The 18,217-nt window shown below is 44.1% G+C and overlaps 1 protein-coding gene across 4 annotated transcripts in view; it reads left to right on the top strand.

Annotated features, from left to right (window-relative positions):
• Grk5 (G protein-coupled receptor kinase 5) overlaps nt 1-18,217 on the top strand; it is a 213,559-nt gene that overhangs the window by 99,519 nt on the left and 95,823 nt on the right. For 3 of the 4 annotated variants that reach the window (XM_028860757.2, XM_028860758.2, XM_028860756.2), the window contains exon 2: nt 1,891-1,986. The exons of the other annotated variant lie outside the window; for it this stretch is intronic. In XM_028860757.2, the coding sequence (XP_028716590.1) occupies nt 1,891-1,986 (96 nt within the window). The remainder of the gene's footprint in view (nt 1-1,890; nt 1,987-18,217) is intronic. 4 annotated transcript variants of the gene reach the window in all.

Below are 18,217 nucleotides of genomic sequence, written 5' to 3'. Positions count from 1 at the left end.
CTTTGCATAGCCCAGTTACTTGAGAAACACCTGAGGATCCTTGGAGAAGTCACATTCTTAGGTTCCAGTCAGAGAGTGGGATCACAATCTGGGAATTTTCATTGTTAAGGATGCAGCATCTATTCTTAAAAAAGAATTGACTCGTTGTGTGACCTAGCAGCTTCTCTCCTTGGAATGTACCTAAAGGGATTAAAAATAGAGCTTGAAACAGATGCTCGAATACAAATGTCCATGGAAAATATATTTACCACAGCCTCAAATTAGGAGCCACTCCAGCATCCATAGACAGATGAATGGAGAAATGCATATCCAGTGGTCAGGATATAGTGTAGTTTGTAGAGTGCTTATCTGGCATGCACAAAGCTCTGAGTTCTGTTTCCAAGTGCCACATAAACTGGGTGTGGTGTTGCATACCTATAATTTTAGCACTTCGATAGTAGGGATAGGAGGATTAAAAGTTCAAAGTCATATGTGGGTACACAGGGAATTCAAGGCCAGCCTAGGCTGCATGAGACCTTGTTTCAAACAAAACAAATATAACCAAATGTTGTTCAGCCCTAAAAAAGAATAAATTTCTGACATGTACTATGTTATGGATAGACCTTACAGGCTTTGTTCTGCATGAACTAGGCCAGACACCAAGGGGAAATTATTTCTTCTATTTGAGACAGAAAATAGAAGAGAATAGGGTTAGAGGAGGGAGTATGGGGAAGTTTTTTTTTTGTTTTTGTTTTGTTTTAACAAATCATGTTTATTTTTTGGGATGACAAAAATGTTCTAGAGATGGCTAGTGGTGATATTTATACAGCAATACGAACACACTTTATGCTACTGAATTTTACACTTGAAACCATCAGTTTATGCTATTTTATCTTACAAAAAGAGATTCTTCATCCCAGCAAGCTCCTGGAATCAGTAATGTAGGAATGAGAATGGGAGCCATATGGGCCACATGGGTTCTGATGGTCCTTTCAGGTACTTAGCAGTTGTATTGGACGTGTCTAGCCTAGTTCACCTGCTATGCAGGCTGATTTTCCTAGAGGATTTCCCTTCTATGAGGTTGCATGTACCACCCTTTGTAGTAACCAGGCAAGCACACATACAACTTTGTAGAGAGTAGACAGGCATCCAAGAGGGTGCCTAGCTGGTGGAGACAGCTAGTCTGGGTGTCTTGTGTCCTGGTCATGGGGCAACTCTTAACCAGTTCTAGCTGGTTCTTGCCATGTGGGATGTCTGACTGTGGATAAGAAGTCCAGAATGGTTTCGTATGCAGAGTGTCCTTGTGTTTAAATATTAGCACCCTGTTTGCTGAAGAACAGGCAAACAAACCACATTTATGTGGTGATATTTTGTTTGTGATCTAACAAATAAAGCTTGCCTGAAGATCAGAGTTTGGAGCTAAGCCACTAGTTAGCCATAGAGGCCAGTCAGTGGTGGCACACACCTTTAATCCCAGCACTTGAGAGGTAGAGGCAGGTGGATCTCTGTGAGTTCAAGGCCACCCTGGGCTACACAATTTGATCCAGTCTAAAAGAGAAACAGAGCTGTGTGGTCCTAAATGACTTCATTCTTCCATGTGCCTTGGCTTTCTTCTTTGTCAAGGGGAACATAATAGTTCCTGCTATGTAAAATATGGGAAGAAACACACACACACACACACACACACACACACACACACACACAGAGAGAGAGAGAGAGAGAGAGAGAGAGAGAGAGAGAGAGAGAGAGAGAGAGAGAGAGAGAGAGAGAGAGAGAGAGTGTTTTGGGCTCAGGGCATGTCTCTGACTTGATCTAAAGCCTAGAAGCTGGTGGAAAGGCTCATGGGGGTGGGATGCAGGCTCTGGAGCTTTGGGCAGCACCAACATCAGTGGCATCTTTCCATCTCTGCAGGGGGTGGAGGAAAGCGCAAAGGGAAAAGCAAGAAGTGGAAGGAAATCCTGAAGTTTCCTCACATCAGCCAGTGTGAAGACCTCCGAAGGACCATAGGTAAGGAGCACTTTAGTTGCCAAAGCCTCTGTACAACCAAGCCATTACAACTCAGCTAAGCAGATACAGGAATTCTGGCTCCATCTGACATCTTTGCTAATGGGCTAAAGATACAGCCAATATTTGTTCCCTATTTGGTGTGTGCCAGGATGAACTGTTACTTCCCTAGTATCTTTGAGTCAGGTGCTATTATTTTACTCCAGAAGGGGAAACTGAAGTACAGTGGCTCTTTAACTGGCCCATAGTATCTCAGATCAAGGGAGAACAGAGAAAATGGGCCAGGGCCAGCTGGAGTCCCCAGGCAGAACTCCCTGCTTTTTTCTGATTTCCATGCACCCTGCTCTTGGGAGGCAACTCTGTTTTAAGCTTACCATCCCTCTCACTTGGGAGTTTGGTATTCATGATGGAACCAACCATCTATTGAGTCAGCCTAGTTGTCTTTAGTCCCAACATGGCCACCTCCAACAGCAGCCAAGGGCTTAGCTCCTGTAGGGATATAGCAAACACTCCAAATAGGTCTGCTGAACACAACTTATCTCTGCCATACAGATGAAGGAAGTCTGCATATTTTGCTTTATTGGGTTCATATGCTTCTTAAAAGTATAAAACATGCAAATATGAAATACAGGGATTTCTGGTTCCAAACAAGAAGGAGTAGAATGCAGTGTTCTCTGTCTCTTCTACCAAGGGCAGTTGAAAACTCCAGTAAATATAGAAGATTCTGGAAGATAGGTGGATGAGAGCCTTGAGACGTGAAGAATAAAAGGTTTTCCTTTTTGTTTCTATTATGTTCCTGACAAGGTGTTGGGGGAAACAAAGCCTGATATGCTGGTGCATATGGACAAAAAGGCCCTTCTTCAACAGAAAACAAAAACCAACCTGTCCTTTTTAGAAAGGAACAGATAGGGTTGAATATTTGGCTTAGCAGTTAAGAGCACTGGCTGCTCTTCCAGTGGACCTAGGTTTGATTACCAGAGCCTATATGATACCTCACATTAATCTGTACCTCTAGTTCCAGAAAATCCAATGCCCTCTGCTGGCTGCCTTAGATACCAGGTATACACATGATACACATACATATATGCAGACAATCTATCCATCACATAAAATGAATAAATTTAAAAAGTAAATGTTTAGAAAGAAGCACACAGTGCAACTGGGAAGCTGTGGGCACAGTGCAGACCTGCTTCTTTGGCTTACACCTGCATTGACAAACCCACTTAGACTTTGTTTTCATATATATGGTCTATATGTGTAATAGTGTAGACCACTATTACAAATAACATGGACTGAGTAGCTTGAACAGTAGATATTCACTTTTGTTTGGTTCTAGATGTCTAAGATGAAGGACCATTTCTGCTTTCCTTGTGTCTTTCACAGTAGAAGGAAGCACACTTTCTCATATCTTTTCCTGTCAGGGCTCTGTTGTGATTCATAGGGCTCCTCTCTTAATCCATTGTGTTAGGTATTAGGGTTCACCGTGTATACTTTGAGGATGCAGACATTCAGTTCATTAGCACCCTGGTCTAGATTCAAAGGTCATCATCCCCTTCTTCTCCACTTCTGTTCTCTGAGGGACATGCAACTTCTCTTTTGAGGGGAACTGTCCCCACCCAGACTCCAGCTATACCCAGATATTTCATACAAGTTTAGGGCCTTAGATGCCTTCATTGCACCCTTCTCTCCTAAGAAGCTTCCTACTTATCCTTCACCTCCTGCCTCCCCTGTTCTGTTTAATTCTTGTTTGGAGAGCTAGGAGCACAAGATTATGCTGCCAGAGTCTCCTGAACCATGGACCCTTACCCGACAGCTCCAGCCCTGTTTAAGTCCATCTTCAGGTCTCTTGGTGGAGCCTATACCCATGGGTATGAGGACTGGGCCTGCCATGTGAGAATGATGTTTCAGTTCTCTGAGAGGGTGTTGAAAAGCCTCTGTGTGTTGATGCAGTGTGGAAGAGGTTGGGGAAAACAGGAAGGCCCATGTAAGCTAAGGGGCTGCCGCACATGGGCCTGGGCCAGGGGTTGGGCCTTCTTGCCTGTTTATAGTCTGTCGCCGTGGTGTTTGCCCAGCCACTGCTGGGGTCCTTCTGGAAGGCTTTCTTACATAAAAATCCCATTTCTTTTCTAGACCAATACACAAACCAAACAGTGGCAAACACCAAGTTTGTTTTTCTTGTGGACACATGAGCTCATTTTCTGAAGCTCCCTGGGAAGATGTCCCAGGACAGGCTCTGAAAAGGGCCCACTGGGCAGTGTGGGGTGGTGCAGTAGAAAGGCTGTGCATCAGAGAGGAGCCAAGTTCACAAAGACCCTGAGATTCTGCTTAGAATCATCTGGAACAGTGGTCACTGAAAGCCACAGCCTTCTGCCTTCAGCACTGCCTTGGGCAGCCACAAATCCTCTCTATGCAAACCCCCAGACAACTTAAGAAAATGACAATTATTCCTCTGTTGCATCCCCACCCCACATTTACTTTTCTACCCTGCTTGAAATGAACCTCATAGGTAACAAAAAGCTTTGGCAGGGGTGAAGTCTAAGGACCCCTTTTCAGAATAATAATTTTACATATGCAAAATGAAATACACAGAGTTACCAAGGAAATAAATTCCTTTCAAATATAGTTATTAAATACCTATAAAATGTAAAACATAGAAATGTTTGTGTATTCTTGTTAATACTTGAAATAATGAGGTCTAAGAGCTGGTTAGTAGCTATTATGATTTTACATCTGTGGTGAGCATAAGTGGTATTTTTTGATATCTGCAGTAACTATGTTATGAATGAATATGCTGTATCATATTCACTGCTTGTAACAAGTCCCAGGCACTGCTAATATCACTCTGGGCATTGTCTACCTTTGTAATCAAAGGTAGTGTGAATTTTTCGGTAGACCTTGGTGAAAGGCTAGGTGATATCTTCCTCCACGGGAGTCCACAGACCCTTGGCAGCACTTGCCTTCTGCAGTTCACCCTCAGTGTCCTTGGGTCTCTCCCTCCTCCATTCACAGATGCTCTGGACACTTTATTGTCCTGTGAATTCCTCAAGCTTGTTTCCAGCTATGGGGCCTTTGCCCTTGCTATTCCCTTCACCTAAAATATTCTTTCCCACACTGTTTTGCCAGAGTGCTTTATGGTCCCAGACGGAATATCACCTCTAAAGAGAAGCCATCTAAAGAAGAGCCTGCTATCATTGTGTTTCTTCATATAGAGATGTTTATTGAATGGTCTGTGCTCATAACCCCGTCTTCATTTGTTCATTTACTTGTGTATTTTCTGTCTTCTCTACTGGATCAACTGTTCTGGGTTAGAAGTGGCTGTATTTTACCTGGTTCACTCCCTAAGTACTGCCTGGCACATACTGGGGCTTATTAAATATTGGTTCGATGAAGATTGACACAAAATATTTTAAATTAGGGTTCTTTTTAAAAAGTTTATGACATGTATTTTCTGTGACTAAATTTAACCTTAGCAACGTTTTTGACTTCAAGTAAAGAAAGTTTAGACTTAGGGGTTTAAACTTGCAAGTATCTAATTTAATACCTTTCCCTTCTCCTATCCTCAAAGATAAGAAATATCGCCGGTGGTGGTGGCGCATGCCAGTAGGATTTGCTGAAGGAGGCGGAGGCAGGAGGATCACGAGTTCAAGGCCAGCCTGGGCTAATAAAAAAAAAAAAAAGAAAAAAGCCATGGTCCTTTTTGCACTGTTTAGAAAGGCAAGCCTGGGATCCTGGCTCAGCCCATGACCACCCTGTAAAGCTACAACTTGAGTACTTAGCATAGTAATGTTAGTTTTGTAGAGAATCCATAACTCAAGGAATTTGGAACATATTTTCTAAAACCCCCTTTCCAGTTTATAGGCAAGTGGGCAGGCTCTCGGTGCTGAATGACCCATGTAAGACAGTATAATCCCTTGGCTTTGAACTACAGCTTTCCACTACCTAGCACCACCTAAATGCAAACATTTGGGCCCTCTGCTCCAACCAGTACTAAATCATGGAGACCCATTATGCACTCCAAGGAACAGAAGTTTCATCTGTTTTTCTTTATTGTGTCTTGTATTGTGCATTGCACACTTATTTACTTATTCAGTAATGTTTATTTTGCATTTTCTATGTGCCACCCACCAGGGATGCAAAATAGATTCTTGCTCCCTGGAGCTTAGTCATGGCTGAGCATAAGACAGTAATTAACACAGAGATATGATACCTGACAGAGAACATTCCATGATGGTGAGGGACCACTTGTTGAGCTGGAGAATATTGGCAAACATTTCCACCCTTTATGTGAGGTTTTCAAGGGTCTGAACCATATTTCCTTTCCATTTAAATCTCCCCCGTGGCACAGTGAAGTGGATGGAGAGAAGGACAGATGGGTGAAAGTATGGATAGGTTGATGGATAGATAAAGTGGCTGGCTGTATCTTACTCTCTTGGTCTAGACACCAGAAGTGATTGACAGTAATCATATTAAGAAAGGAATTCCTTCCTGCTTGTATCTGTTTTTTATGTTAGCCCCAGATGCGACCTAAGTGATTACAGACACAACTGAATGAGAGGAGGATGGTGCCCAATTACAACTTTATTAGTTAATAGGCTAATTATTCATATACATTTGTTAGAGGTCCCAAATCAAAGAAGTTCTCAGAATGTCCAAAGACTGAAAATGTTAACATAAAGATAAAAGATTGTTGAGGACTGCAGATATTTCCCTGTGATACAGATGGTTCTGATGCGCAAAAGTGTGGAATTTTTTATTTATTTAGCTCAGGATTACTGCACACTTTATTCTTTTATTTAAAAAAGAGGTAAAAGGGGGATTGAGTGAAAGAGTTAATTATTTTACCATTTTTCAATGTTTCTGTATCCAAAAGCTATATAATAAATCAAAGCCCTCTCAACCCCCCTGCAGGAGTGATACATGTGAGGAGGCTATTGGAAGAGAATGACTGTTATGCTTTAGTATGTCACCATTTGTTCCAGCTCTCATGGAAAGGATGGCTGGCGTGGGGGGGGGGGGCGCAGGGAAATGGAGTAGCCCTGTGGAGAGAGCCCTATACCAAAGCGTTAACTTTTCTGAGGAGCAGCTTGGTGACATTCCCAGAGGAAAAAGATAGGTTCACTATCAGGAAAGCCCCAAACCATACTGACTAATTTGAATTAGCCTATTCATTGGTTATTCGTTCAACATCAGTCAACAAATAATGTGAGCTGGGAGTTACAGTGCTGGTGCTGGGTCCTTGGCTACCTGGTGAAGTGATGTTGCTGAGTGGAATGGTTCATCATTGCTGACAAGGTTCTACTTGTCTATTTGTTCTACTGCCTCCAGTTGTGGGGGCTGTGGTCAGAAGGTTTCCAGCTACAGGAGGGTATAGAACAAGTTGCTGATTTCTTTGGGTTATAGTTTTTTTGTATGGAGGGCAACATTTCTGTCAACTTGGTAGAACCACTACAAAGGCAAGAGACTATCCCATACCCATTATCGTCATTTTCATCATCATGATAGTGCTGATTTAAGGACCTTTTGAGAGGACTTCTGAATTTCTCAGAAAAGTTGCACTGTGTCTAAGTGATGAATGGGGCCATTATTTTCTGACTGACACCAGTGAGTGAGTAGGTTCAGTGACCCAGGGATTGGAATTATCTGAACCACCTTCTTCCTAAAACACTTTTCCTATTCACAAGTTCCCCATGAACCTTCCTACTATCAACTGCACAGCATACCCCAGAAGACTCAGGGTTACCCAGATCCTTTCTTCTGGCTAGGAGGTTTCCTTGAAAGGATGTATATATCTCAGAAGCCTGAGCACTGGTTACCGCTGAGGCAGGCTCATGGTGCCTCAATTTTATTTGTAAGGTAATTTAGTAGAGAAGACATGTGATTGGTATAATTACAAACAAAATATGTATGGCCAGATTTGATAACAGCACATAATTACAGTCTCAGAACTCAGGCAGTAGAGGCTGGAGAGGATTGCTACAAGTTTGAGGCCAGCCTATGTGGTGGTGTTGTGTTCCCCAAAATATTGTGCACTCTAATAAACAGAACAGCCACAATATTAAACATAGATGTTAGGCAGTGGCAGCACACACCTTTAATCCTAGCATTCCAGAGGCAGAGATCCATCTGGATCTCTGTGAGTTTAAAGCCATACTGGAAACAGCCAGGCATGGTGACTTGTAGCTGGAATTTTCCTGGTCCTGCTGTGGGATCAGGACAAATCTCTCGCACCTGCCAGTCCTTCTATCCGACAGCCCACTTATAAAATAAACACACAGATGCTTATATTATTTAAACTGTTTGGCATAATGGCTTAGGCATCTTGCTAGCTGTTCTTATATCTTAAATTAACCCATTTCTATTAATCTATAAGTTGCCACGTGGCTCTTGGCTTACCAGTATCTTAACATCTTCTCATGGCAGCAGCTGGCAGCATCTCTCTGCCTCAGCCTTCCACTTCCCAGAATTTTCTTCTCTCCTTGTCCCACCTATACCTCCTGCCTGGCTACTGGCCAATCAGTATTTTATTTATTAACCAATCAGAGCAACACATTTAACATACAGAACATCCCACAGCAGTCGCTCACACCTTTAATCCCATGAAGTGAGCCTTTAATCCCAGGAAGTGATGGCAGAAAGCAGAAAGGTATATAAGGCGTGAGAACCAGGAACTAGAGACTGGTTAAGCTTTCAAGCTTTTGAGAAGTAGTTCAGCTGAGATCCATTTGGATAAGGACACAGAGCGTTCCAGTCTGAGGAAACAGGATCAGCTGAGGAATTGCGAGGTGAGGAAGCTATGGCTTGTTTTGCTTCTCTGATCTTCCAGCATTGAGCTTAGTACCTGGCTCCAGGTTTGTTTTTATTAATAAGACATTTTAAGATTTGTTCTACATCCCTAGGCTAAGTATTGAGACCCTGTTAAAACAAAACAATTTGATGCTGGAGAGATGGCTCAGTGATTCAGAACACTGGCTGCTCTTCTAGAGAGACTAGGGTTCAATTACCAGCACCCATATGGCATCTCACAACTGTCTGTAACTCCAGTTCAAGGGGATTTGGTAACAACTTCTGGTTTTCTTTGGCATCTGGTGTGCATGTGATAAACAGACATACATGCAGGCAAAACATTTATACACATAATAAATTAATTTTAAAAGTTTTTTTTTTTTTAAGAAAAAGAAGGGGAAAAAAACAAGCCAACAGAATAAAACAACAAAAGTCCCCTCAAAACCCCAAATCACTCAGTGAATGAAGACTGGATTCCACAGTTGCTGTAGAGAATTATTACTTTTCTCCTTGGTGACTGTGCTTCCAGAAGGGTTTGTAGGCCAGAGGGGACAATCACATGAGTCTTGCTTGTCCTTGTGACCCAGTGCCTGTCAGACTGGCAGCGACCTCTTAATTTCATTACCAGGGTAATCAAATGTCTGTGGACGTCACTGCCGACCTTGGGGTGATAAGGGCACATCACGCCTCTTGTTCTGCCACTTAACCATGCTCGATAAAGCACAGCATCTGCTTGTCTTCAGAGGGCAAGATAATTGTAGATGTGGTAGGTCAGGTGACCTGTGTGCAGCTGGCACACTGTGAGGGTGAATGTGGATCAGCTCAGGGTTTCAGGTCTTTACTACCTTCATGACAGGCTTGAAGCTCCTAGAGGAACAGCCTGGGCTCAGCATTCATAAGATGCTTTGTGCTATTGGTCAGTGGGTTTCTGCTTTGGCAATTCTTGGGATGGGGTGCTGGCAGGGGTTTCTAGATCTGGACTTAGGGTTTTCAGGGGCTACTCTGTGGGTATCGCCAGGTGTCTCCCTGACCAGGCCTTTGTTACTTTCTATATTTGGGTTTCTATATAAAACTTTATTTCCGGATTAAAACTAAAACCAAATTTGAAACTCCACTGTTTATATTTTCTAGAAAGGTTAACTGAATCCTAGAGAGACAAGTGACTTGCTAAGGTAACTTTGAGGGAAATTTCCCACACTAACAGTTTGCCAGAAATGATGTAACAAAGCATTGCACACTGCCCAGCTTATAAAACAGCATTTATCACCTTAGGGTTCTGAAGGATGGGAATTCAAGTTCAGGGTGTCATCAGGCCTGGGTCCTCCCTATAAACATTCCTCTCCAAGCTTCTTGCAGTTTGCTGACCTTTGTGCTACTTTATAGATGTATCCCCCATCTCTGCCTCTTCATCTGCATAGGTGTGTGAGTATTCAAGTGTCCCTTTCTTTTTTTTTTATAGTATTTTTATTTAATAATTAACTTAGTTTCACATATCAGCCACAGATTCCCCCACCCTCCCTCCTCCCACCCCCCAGCCCTCTCTCCCAACCCACCCCCTACTCCCACCTCCTCCAAAGCAAGGTCTCCCCTGGGGAGTCAGCCAAGCCTGGTAGACTCAGCCAAGGCAGGTTGAGTCCCCTCCTCTCTACACCAAGGCTGAGCAAAGTGTCTCAGCATAGGCCCCAGGCTCTAAAAAGTTAACCCATGCACCAAGGACAGGTCCTGGCTCCACTGCCTGGGGGCTCCCCAAACAGTTCAAGCTAATCAATTGTCTCACTTATCCAGAGGGCCTGTTCCAGTTCCAAGAGGGTTCCTCTGCCATTGGTTTACAGTTCATGCGCTTCCACTGGTTTGGCTATTAGTCCCTGTGTTTCCTCCAACCATGGTCTCAGCATCTCTCACTCATACAATCTCCCCTCTCTCTCGCCTATTGGACTCCTGGAACTCCACCTGGGGCTCAGCCGTGGATCTCTGCATCTGCTTTCATCAGACACTGGATGAGAGTTCTATCATGACAGTCAGGGTGTTCAGCCATCCGATCACCAGAGCAGGTCAGCTCAGGCACTCTCTCGACCATTGCCATAGTCTACAGTGGAGGTATCTTTGTGGATTTCTTTTCTATAAATGTGCTAATCCTTTTGGCTCAGGGTCTATCCTAATGACTGCATTTAAAGCCCATTACTTCCATGCGCCCCTTTTTACAAATAGGGGTACGTCTTGTGTTACTGAGGGCTAAGACTCCAACCTATCTTCTTTGAAGGCTCAATTGAACCCACACCATACCTTCTCTTGGGACCTATGGGGTTCAAGGAAGAGAGTCTGAAAGAGCTTGGTTCTGTAGTCTAAGGTGGCACCTTCCTCCTTCTTGCAGGCCCAGGCTGATAATGTCCTCACAGGGCTGCAGTAACATTTATGGGAGGATTATTTCCCTAGCCATGTTGCATGGTGCTTTCTCAGTTCCTCATTTTGTTTGTTGTTTCAGTGATAGCAACTGGTAAGTTACTTTGCTCAAAACCATTAAGCCTACCACTCAGGTCTGTCTAGCTGTAGTTAAGACTCTTTTTTATTTTGTTTTTGGAGACAGGGTTTTTCTGTGTAGCTCTGACTGTCCTAGAACTTGCTCTGTAGAGTAGGCTGGTCTTGAACTCAGAGATCTGCTTGCCTCTGGCTTAAAGTGTGTGCCACCACTGCAGGGCTCATAGTTAAGACTTTTAAGTAATGTTTTCTATCTTTTTTCTAATGTTTCTCCTACATACAGTTTGGTTTACTTATTCCTCCATTGTAGTGCTTGAGACTGACAAGGGCCTCCTGCATGAGTCCAGACACTGAGCTATACCTGCACACTATTCTCTGTGTATTACTTTTCTTTTTTCATTTCTCTTCCCACCCTGCTCCTTTTTTGTGTATGTGTATATACATTGTGTGTGTGTGTGTGTGTGTGTGTGTGTGTGTGTGTGTGTGTATCTGTGTCTGTGTGTCTGTGTAAAACTGTGCATATGGAGGTCAGAGGATACCCTCAGCTGTTATGGCTCCTCCACCATTTCCCTTTAGCAAGCCCAGAGATCTTCCTGTCTTTCCTCTCCAACTCTCTGATTATAAGCACATACCACCACCCCTGGCTTTTTAAAAACAAAAACAAAAACATGGGCTATAGGATATCAAACTCATGCTTACAAGATAAGCATTCTACTCCATACCCCAGCTCTTGTTTCTCATCTTTTTTTTTACATGATATAAAACTATTTTTCCTGTCATTAAAACCTTTCACCATTTGTTATATTTATTAGGTATCAGTGGGAACATATTAATGAGCAAAGCACAGTGTCCATGTTCTCTCAGTAGCTCTTCTATAGGTGGGTAACTACATCAGTGGAGTACTGAGAACTTGCCTATTACCTACAACCCAACATTAGCCAGATGCCCCCCTCCTTTTCCTCCCTATTGCTTATATCTTGTGTGTGTGTGTGTATTCTTCAAGTTTTCTTGAATGTAAGTCCTTGGCCATAAATGGTGTGTGTGTGTGTGTGTGTGTGTGTGTGTGTGTGTGTGTGTGTGTGTGTGTGTGTGTGTGTGTGTCTGTGTGTCTGTGTGTGTCTGTGTGTATGTGTAGGTTAGGACATCTTGAGGAATGGGTTCTCTTCCACCTTTGGGTCTCAAGGATTGGACTCAGGTATAGGCTTAGTGATAAAGTACCCAGATTCTATTTATGGAATTTATTTCTCAGGGCCATATGTATGTCAATACCTTTACAGCATCTGCCTAAGCAAATTAAGCACCCGTTGTTCTGAACACCCTAAGCTTGCAACCAGGAGGAAAGTGGCAAGAAAAAGGGTGGGCAGATAAATAGTTGGGGCATGCAGGAACTTCTGAAGTTAAAATTGAAATACATCAACCACCAGATGATCCCCTAAAAAGCTGTGGGTACCTACTAGCTGATAGCTGCAGCCCTCTCCAGACAGTCACAGAAAGGAAATCTATAATCCAGAGAGTTTGAGTGTTGTTTTAAAATGTTTTGTTGTTTCTCAGTTGTGCCATCCTTGTGTTCTCTTTTAAAATGACTTTTGAATGATCTTTTAATACTTTTTCTCATTATTAAAATAAATAAATAAAACTGAGCATGAGCTGGGGTTCAGTGGGTAAGAGTGCTAGCTGCTCAGTCCTAACAACATGAATTTAATCTCAAGAACCCATGAGAAATCTGGATGAGTAGGCATGTACCTGCAATCCCTGAACTCCTACAGGAGATGGAAATCAGAGCCAGGAGAAAGGTCCTGAAGCACACGGCCAGCTAGCCTCGAGTATACAGTGCAGCAGCAGAAACAAAAAATACCCTGCCTCAATCAGAACCCAAAAGTTCTGACTTCCACTGTACCATGACATGCATGTGCCTAAACGTATGCGTGGCACCCCCCCCCCCATGTTAAAACATATATCTATGGATGAAATTTCAAAAACAGAATTTAAAAAGAAGAAATTTAAAATTGCCAAAGCAATAGCCCCTAGTGTACTGTGAAAGGGGAGGGAACAGCCCACTCCAACCGTCCTGTCTCCCAGCCCAGAAGCCAGATATTTGTTTTTATTTCATCATATTTTACCTTTTTTCAGTGGTGCAGGGCCTTATTCATGCTAAGTAAATGCTCTACTTACCCCTCTTTCCCCCTTTTATTATAAGACAGACTCTTATCAAATTGCCCAGGCTGGTCTTAAACACCCAAACAGGTCTTGAATCTGGAATCTTTTTGCCTCAACATTCTTTACATGCCTGGTCAGATGTGTGTGTGAGAGAGGGTCAGTGGATAATGTTGTGGAATCAGTTCTTTCTTTTACCTTTACTTGGGTTCTAAGGATTGATTGAACTCAAGTCACCAAGGGTGTGCAGCAAGTACCTTTACCAGCTGAGCCAGCTCCCCAACACAGAATTCTGCTTTTTTCCTACTTACTTGGACATTTTTGTTCTCCTCCAGAGATGGAAAAATTACTTACCCCCACCTGGTCCTGAACTGATTGCTGAGGGATCTTGTTTTTCGTTCTCTGTTTTTTCAAAAGACCTGGAAAAGTGGGCTGAGAGAAACTGTTGCTGTCAGCTTTGAAGTAGCTGCTTTTGTCAGAAATGGTCCTAGGGAGAAATGTTCAGTTGTACTTCTTGCTCAGGGCACTTGTCTAGTTCTGGGCTTCAACAGGCCTCAAGGGGAGGCATGGGTGAGTCAGAGGAAGGGACACTCTACCAGCACAGCTAGGGTGCAGGGTGTTGTTATTTGAGGTCTTTGGGGGAACCCCTGCTTGGAGCATCGTAGAATGGCCCTACCATTGGGCTTGGGAATGCAGAACAGGGGAGACACTGCCCTGACTCATCAGGCAGGTTTTGGGGATAAAAGGAATGAGCCACTGAGCCAGGCCTGAGCAATGAGACTGAATGGAGGCAGCAAGGAACAGGAGCTATAGTGGCAGGAGGCTGGGGTTTGCAACAGGCTCTGTTCTTCACTGACTATGACTAAGCAAGTGATTAAACTTCTCTGAACCTATCTTCTCTGCTTTTCTGACAAATGGGTCTAGGAGTGTTGGGAGAATTAAATGACACCACCAGAGGGGAAGACTAGGCCCAGGCATGGCCAGTTTCATCCTCCACTTCACTATTATGGTCACTGTCTTGGTAAACCATGCTGTTCAACAAAGAGCTCTGTTCCTTGCTCCTCTTGGTTGCTAAGTGGCCAAATCTTGCTGTAAAGTTTGAGCTCCATTTATTGATTGATCGATTCATCTGTTAAGCCCTTCCTTCATTCCAGGGACCCAGGGACTTACCGTGTTGGCAGGGTCTGGCTTTCAGCAGTGGCTCCTGGAAACCTAATCAGGTGACATTCTTCCCCTTTATGTAACCTGAATGGAACCCTCAGATCTCCATTTACTAACTCAACAGACTTGGAGGTCCTGGATGGTATCTCTAAGCCCATCTCATCTCATCACCCTCTTGCCTCCAGTTGGGAGGCTTCTCATCTACTATACACATGAAGGAGATAGCCAATCTTATCCACTGGCCTGTAGTCAACTTTTACTCTAGGCATGGTGGAGCTATCTCAGGTTGGGAAGATGAGTAAAAAAGACACTTGATACTGGGTCACAACATGGGTAGTAGGGCAGGTAGATGTACAGTCTCAATACCAAGAATCAGAGGAATAGGAAGGGAAAGGATCAGAGAGCTGTGAGGATGCTAGTTGAACAGATGAGAGGACAGGAAAGTGCTAGGTCAGTAGTTCAGCATAGTCAGTATCATCTAACTGTGTGATTCTGATGGACATACCCTTTCTAATCACTGTAAAACTCCATGGGTCTGAGGCCATTTTCCAGTTCTGCCTCAGGGATAAGGACTAGAGATTCAGAGAAAATAGTAAGTTGCTGAGTTGGCAGAGCTCTGCAAAAGCAAGGCCTGTGTTCAAATTTAGCCCAAAGCAAACTCAGCTCCATGTTGGCTGTGATTTCTCTATGGATGTGGACAGCCTTAGGCAAACTGGGAGGCCATTATCCATGCTGCTTTGGTGGACTTGATGCAGAAAACCAAGTAGATTAAAGAGAGACTGAATCAGGCCACAGGCATCATCTGTGCTTCCAGCCTGAAAGATTAGCTCAGCTCTGGTAGCTTTTGAAGCTACTCTTGGGGTGAGAGTAGATAGTGCTTTGAGCAAAGCAAGCTTGACTTTCAGGACTGTGAGAGATTCATTCACAGATATTTATGATTGGCCTACTGTGTGCCTGGGAGGAAGGGACATAATTCCTTTATATAGACAGGACCACAAGTTTTCCACTTCTGATGGCACTAACCCTAAGGTTCAGGGGCAACATAGGAGGCAGAGCTGGAGCTGCTTCCCACCTGCAGTCAGGATAGTGAAGATGACACTAGTCACAGGGTGCCTGTGGCACCACCTGCCGGAAGTCTCCAGGCTAACAGCTGCTCCTGCTGCCCACCTGTCTCTTCCCTGTACTTTCTAGGACTGGCTTCTCCCTCCCCTGCTGTTTGTCCACTCACTCTTTTTTCCTTGAAGGGCCTCTTGGAAGATGGCAGATGGGCACGGATGTCATACTGTCTGTTGTCTTTGCTACCTCACTCATGAGTTTGGCCCAAGGCTATTGCAAGTGAGGCCTGCATGGTGAGGCCTCAACTTTATAAACCCCAGCTGATAGGAATCAGATAAGTGTGAGGTACAGAGGAGGCACCTCACTTCTCATGGTCCCATTGGCTGGCCAGCCACAAGATTCTTTCTTCTGGTGCCCTTTGTCACCATCTAATCAAGAGAGATATGTCTCTTAGCCTCCCTTACCCACTTCCCATTTACCTCCTACCAGGAAACCCTCTTGGATTCCTGTCTCCCACAGTGGTTCTACCAGCCTGACCAGGTAGAAACCTCAGCATTCCTGTCACTGTTGATTGGGTCTCTACTCTCTTTTCTATCTCATTGTCTTCATACTTGCCAACCTGCCAAGACTGGTACAGTAGCCTCTCCATTGGCCTTCTGTTTGTAATTGCTTTTTTCTTTTTCCTTCCCTCCCTCCTTCCCTTTCTTTCTCTTTTTTTCGTGTGTGTGTGTGTGTGTGTGTGTGTGTGTGTGTGTGTGTGTGTGTGTATGATTTTTGAATGTGTGAAGGTGCACATATGAATGGGTGTAGATATACATGTATGTGTGCATACATGTGGAAGCCCAAGGTTAATGTTGGGAATTGATCTTCATCACTCTCCCACCTTATTCACTGAGGCAAGATCTCTTAATCAAACCCAGAGCCTGTCAGCCTGCCTTGGGGATCCCGTCTCCCACTTCTGAGGCTTGAATCATGTGGGCTGGAGAGTCAAACTGTGATGTCTTTTGCCACCTTTTGACCACTTGAATGTCACCAGAGAGGACAGGGTCATTCCTGGGCCCTGCTGGAAGGTCTTATGGGGAATATGAGTTTTCCTATCACCCTAAGTGGGCCACCACACCCACTAGGCATTTACATGAGTTTATAGGAATCTGAAGTCCAGTTCTTACACTCTCATACAGAGCACTTAACTGCCAAGCTATGTCCCAGCCCGTAGCTGTACCCCTTTCTTTTCTTCTGTTTCTCACTGTCCTTATATTCAGAAAGTTTTTTTGTTTGTTTGTTTGTTTTTCAAGACAGGGTCTCTCTGTAGCTTTGGTGCTTTTCCTGGATCTCACTCTGTAGACCAGGCTGGCCTCGAACTCAGAGATCCACCTGGCTCTGCCTCCCAAGTGCTGGGATTAAAGGTGTGCGCCACCAACACCCAGCTATATTCAGAAAGTCTTTGACTTCTCTCAGAAGATGTTCAAGTGGAGACTCCTAGCACACTAAGTCCAATGGCTGTGGCTCCTTTCCCACATACCCTATCTGCACTCCATCTGGTTATGTTTCAGACCAGTTTGGTTGACTACTCAGCACTGGGAGCTGAGGTGAAAAGTGGCACCCAAGGAACCTGGTTTGTGTTATGTGTTACTCCTCCCCTTCTATAAGAGTCTATACAGTAATATGAAACAGATTGGCCTCCTCAGCCTGGTATTCATGTTCCCCCAGTGAGTATTGTGTGGTATGCCAGTATGGCATATATATGCCTCTGTGTGTGTGTGTGTGTGTGTGTGTGTGTGTGTGTGTGTGTGTGTGTCTGTGCACACTTGCCTGCATTCACATGACCATCACTATACCGGGTGTGCTGAAAGCAAGTTGCTGGCTGCTTTGGGTCCCTTTCACTTGCACAGGTATGAGGATAAATGACTCATACTCCAAAATGTCAGCAAGGGAGGGCAGTGGGGCATTGTGGAAGCCTGGGAGAGCCAATCTTTAGACATTTTTTATATGATAGTGTCTTCTATCGATCCCACAGGCCATGGGTTCGACATGCTTGGAGATTTTCTAAATATCTATAGTCTCTGCTTCCTAGCTGTTTATCTTCAACTAGACCACTCTGGCCTTTTTACACTCTTCCTTGCTGGACAAGGAGGCCTAGCAGTCATCACTAAGGAAAGTCTTTCCTCCTAGGACCTAAACTTTCCCTGGGAGGCAGAGACTGCTGAGCAGAAAAAGACAAGGAACCTCATTTGTTCCCTAAGTTTGCCTGCTTAGGGTACATGACCATTTCTGCCTTAGTCCCCCTTCCTTTTTTCTCCATGAGGGAGGACCAGGATGAGGTTCCATGGGTGGTCATAGTAGTCCTTCCTGTCTCCCAGGGTCTTGCAAGATACAGCTGTGCAGATACTTGACCACTGAGTCACACATACCTATTGACACTGGTAGGTGGTCTTTTCACTCTTGTTTTCACAAATGAGGCTCTGAAATTTTGCCTCAATTGCCAATTGAGCCAATTGAGAGATTTGCAAACCCAGGCAAGCTGAGGGTACAGCCTTTTCCTGCCTTTTGGGCCTCCTGCCTAGGTCAGACTCCATTTGCATGTAGGCCTCCAAGTCTCTGCTCC

The sequence above is a fragment of the Peromyscus leucopus genome, chromosome 1 (assembly GCF_004664715.2).
Source record: "Peromyscus leucopus breed LL Stock chromosome 1, UCI_PerLeu_2.1, whole genome shotgun sequence".
NCBI lineage: Eukaryota > Metazoa > Chordata > Mammalia > Rodentia > Cricetidae > Peromyscus > Peromyscus leucopus.
The sequence above is the reverse complement of the archived record's forward strand: the minus strand, read 5'-3'. Positions and strand labels throughout refer to the sequence as shown.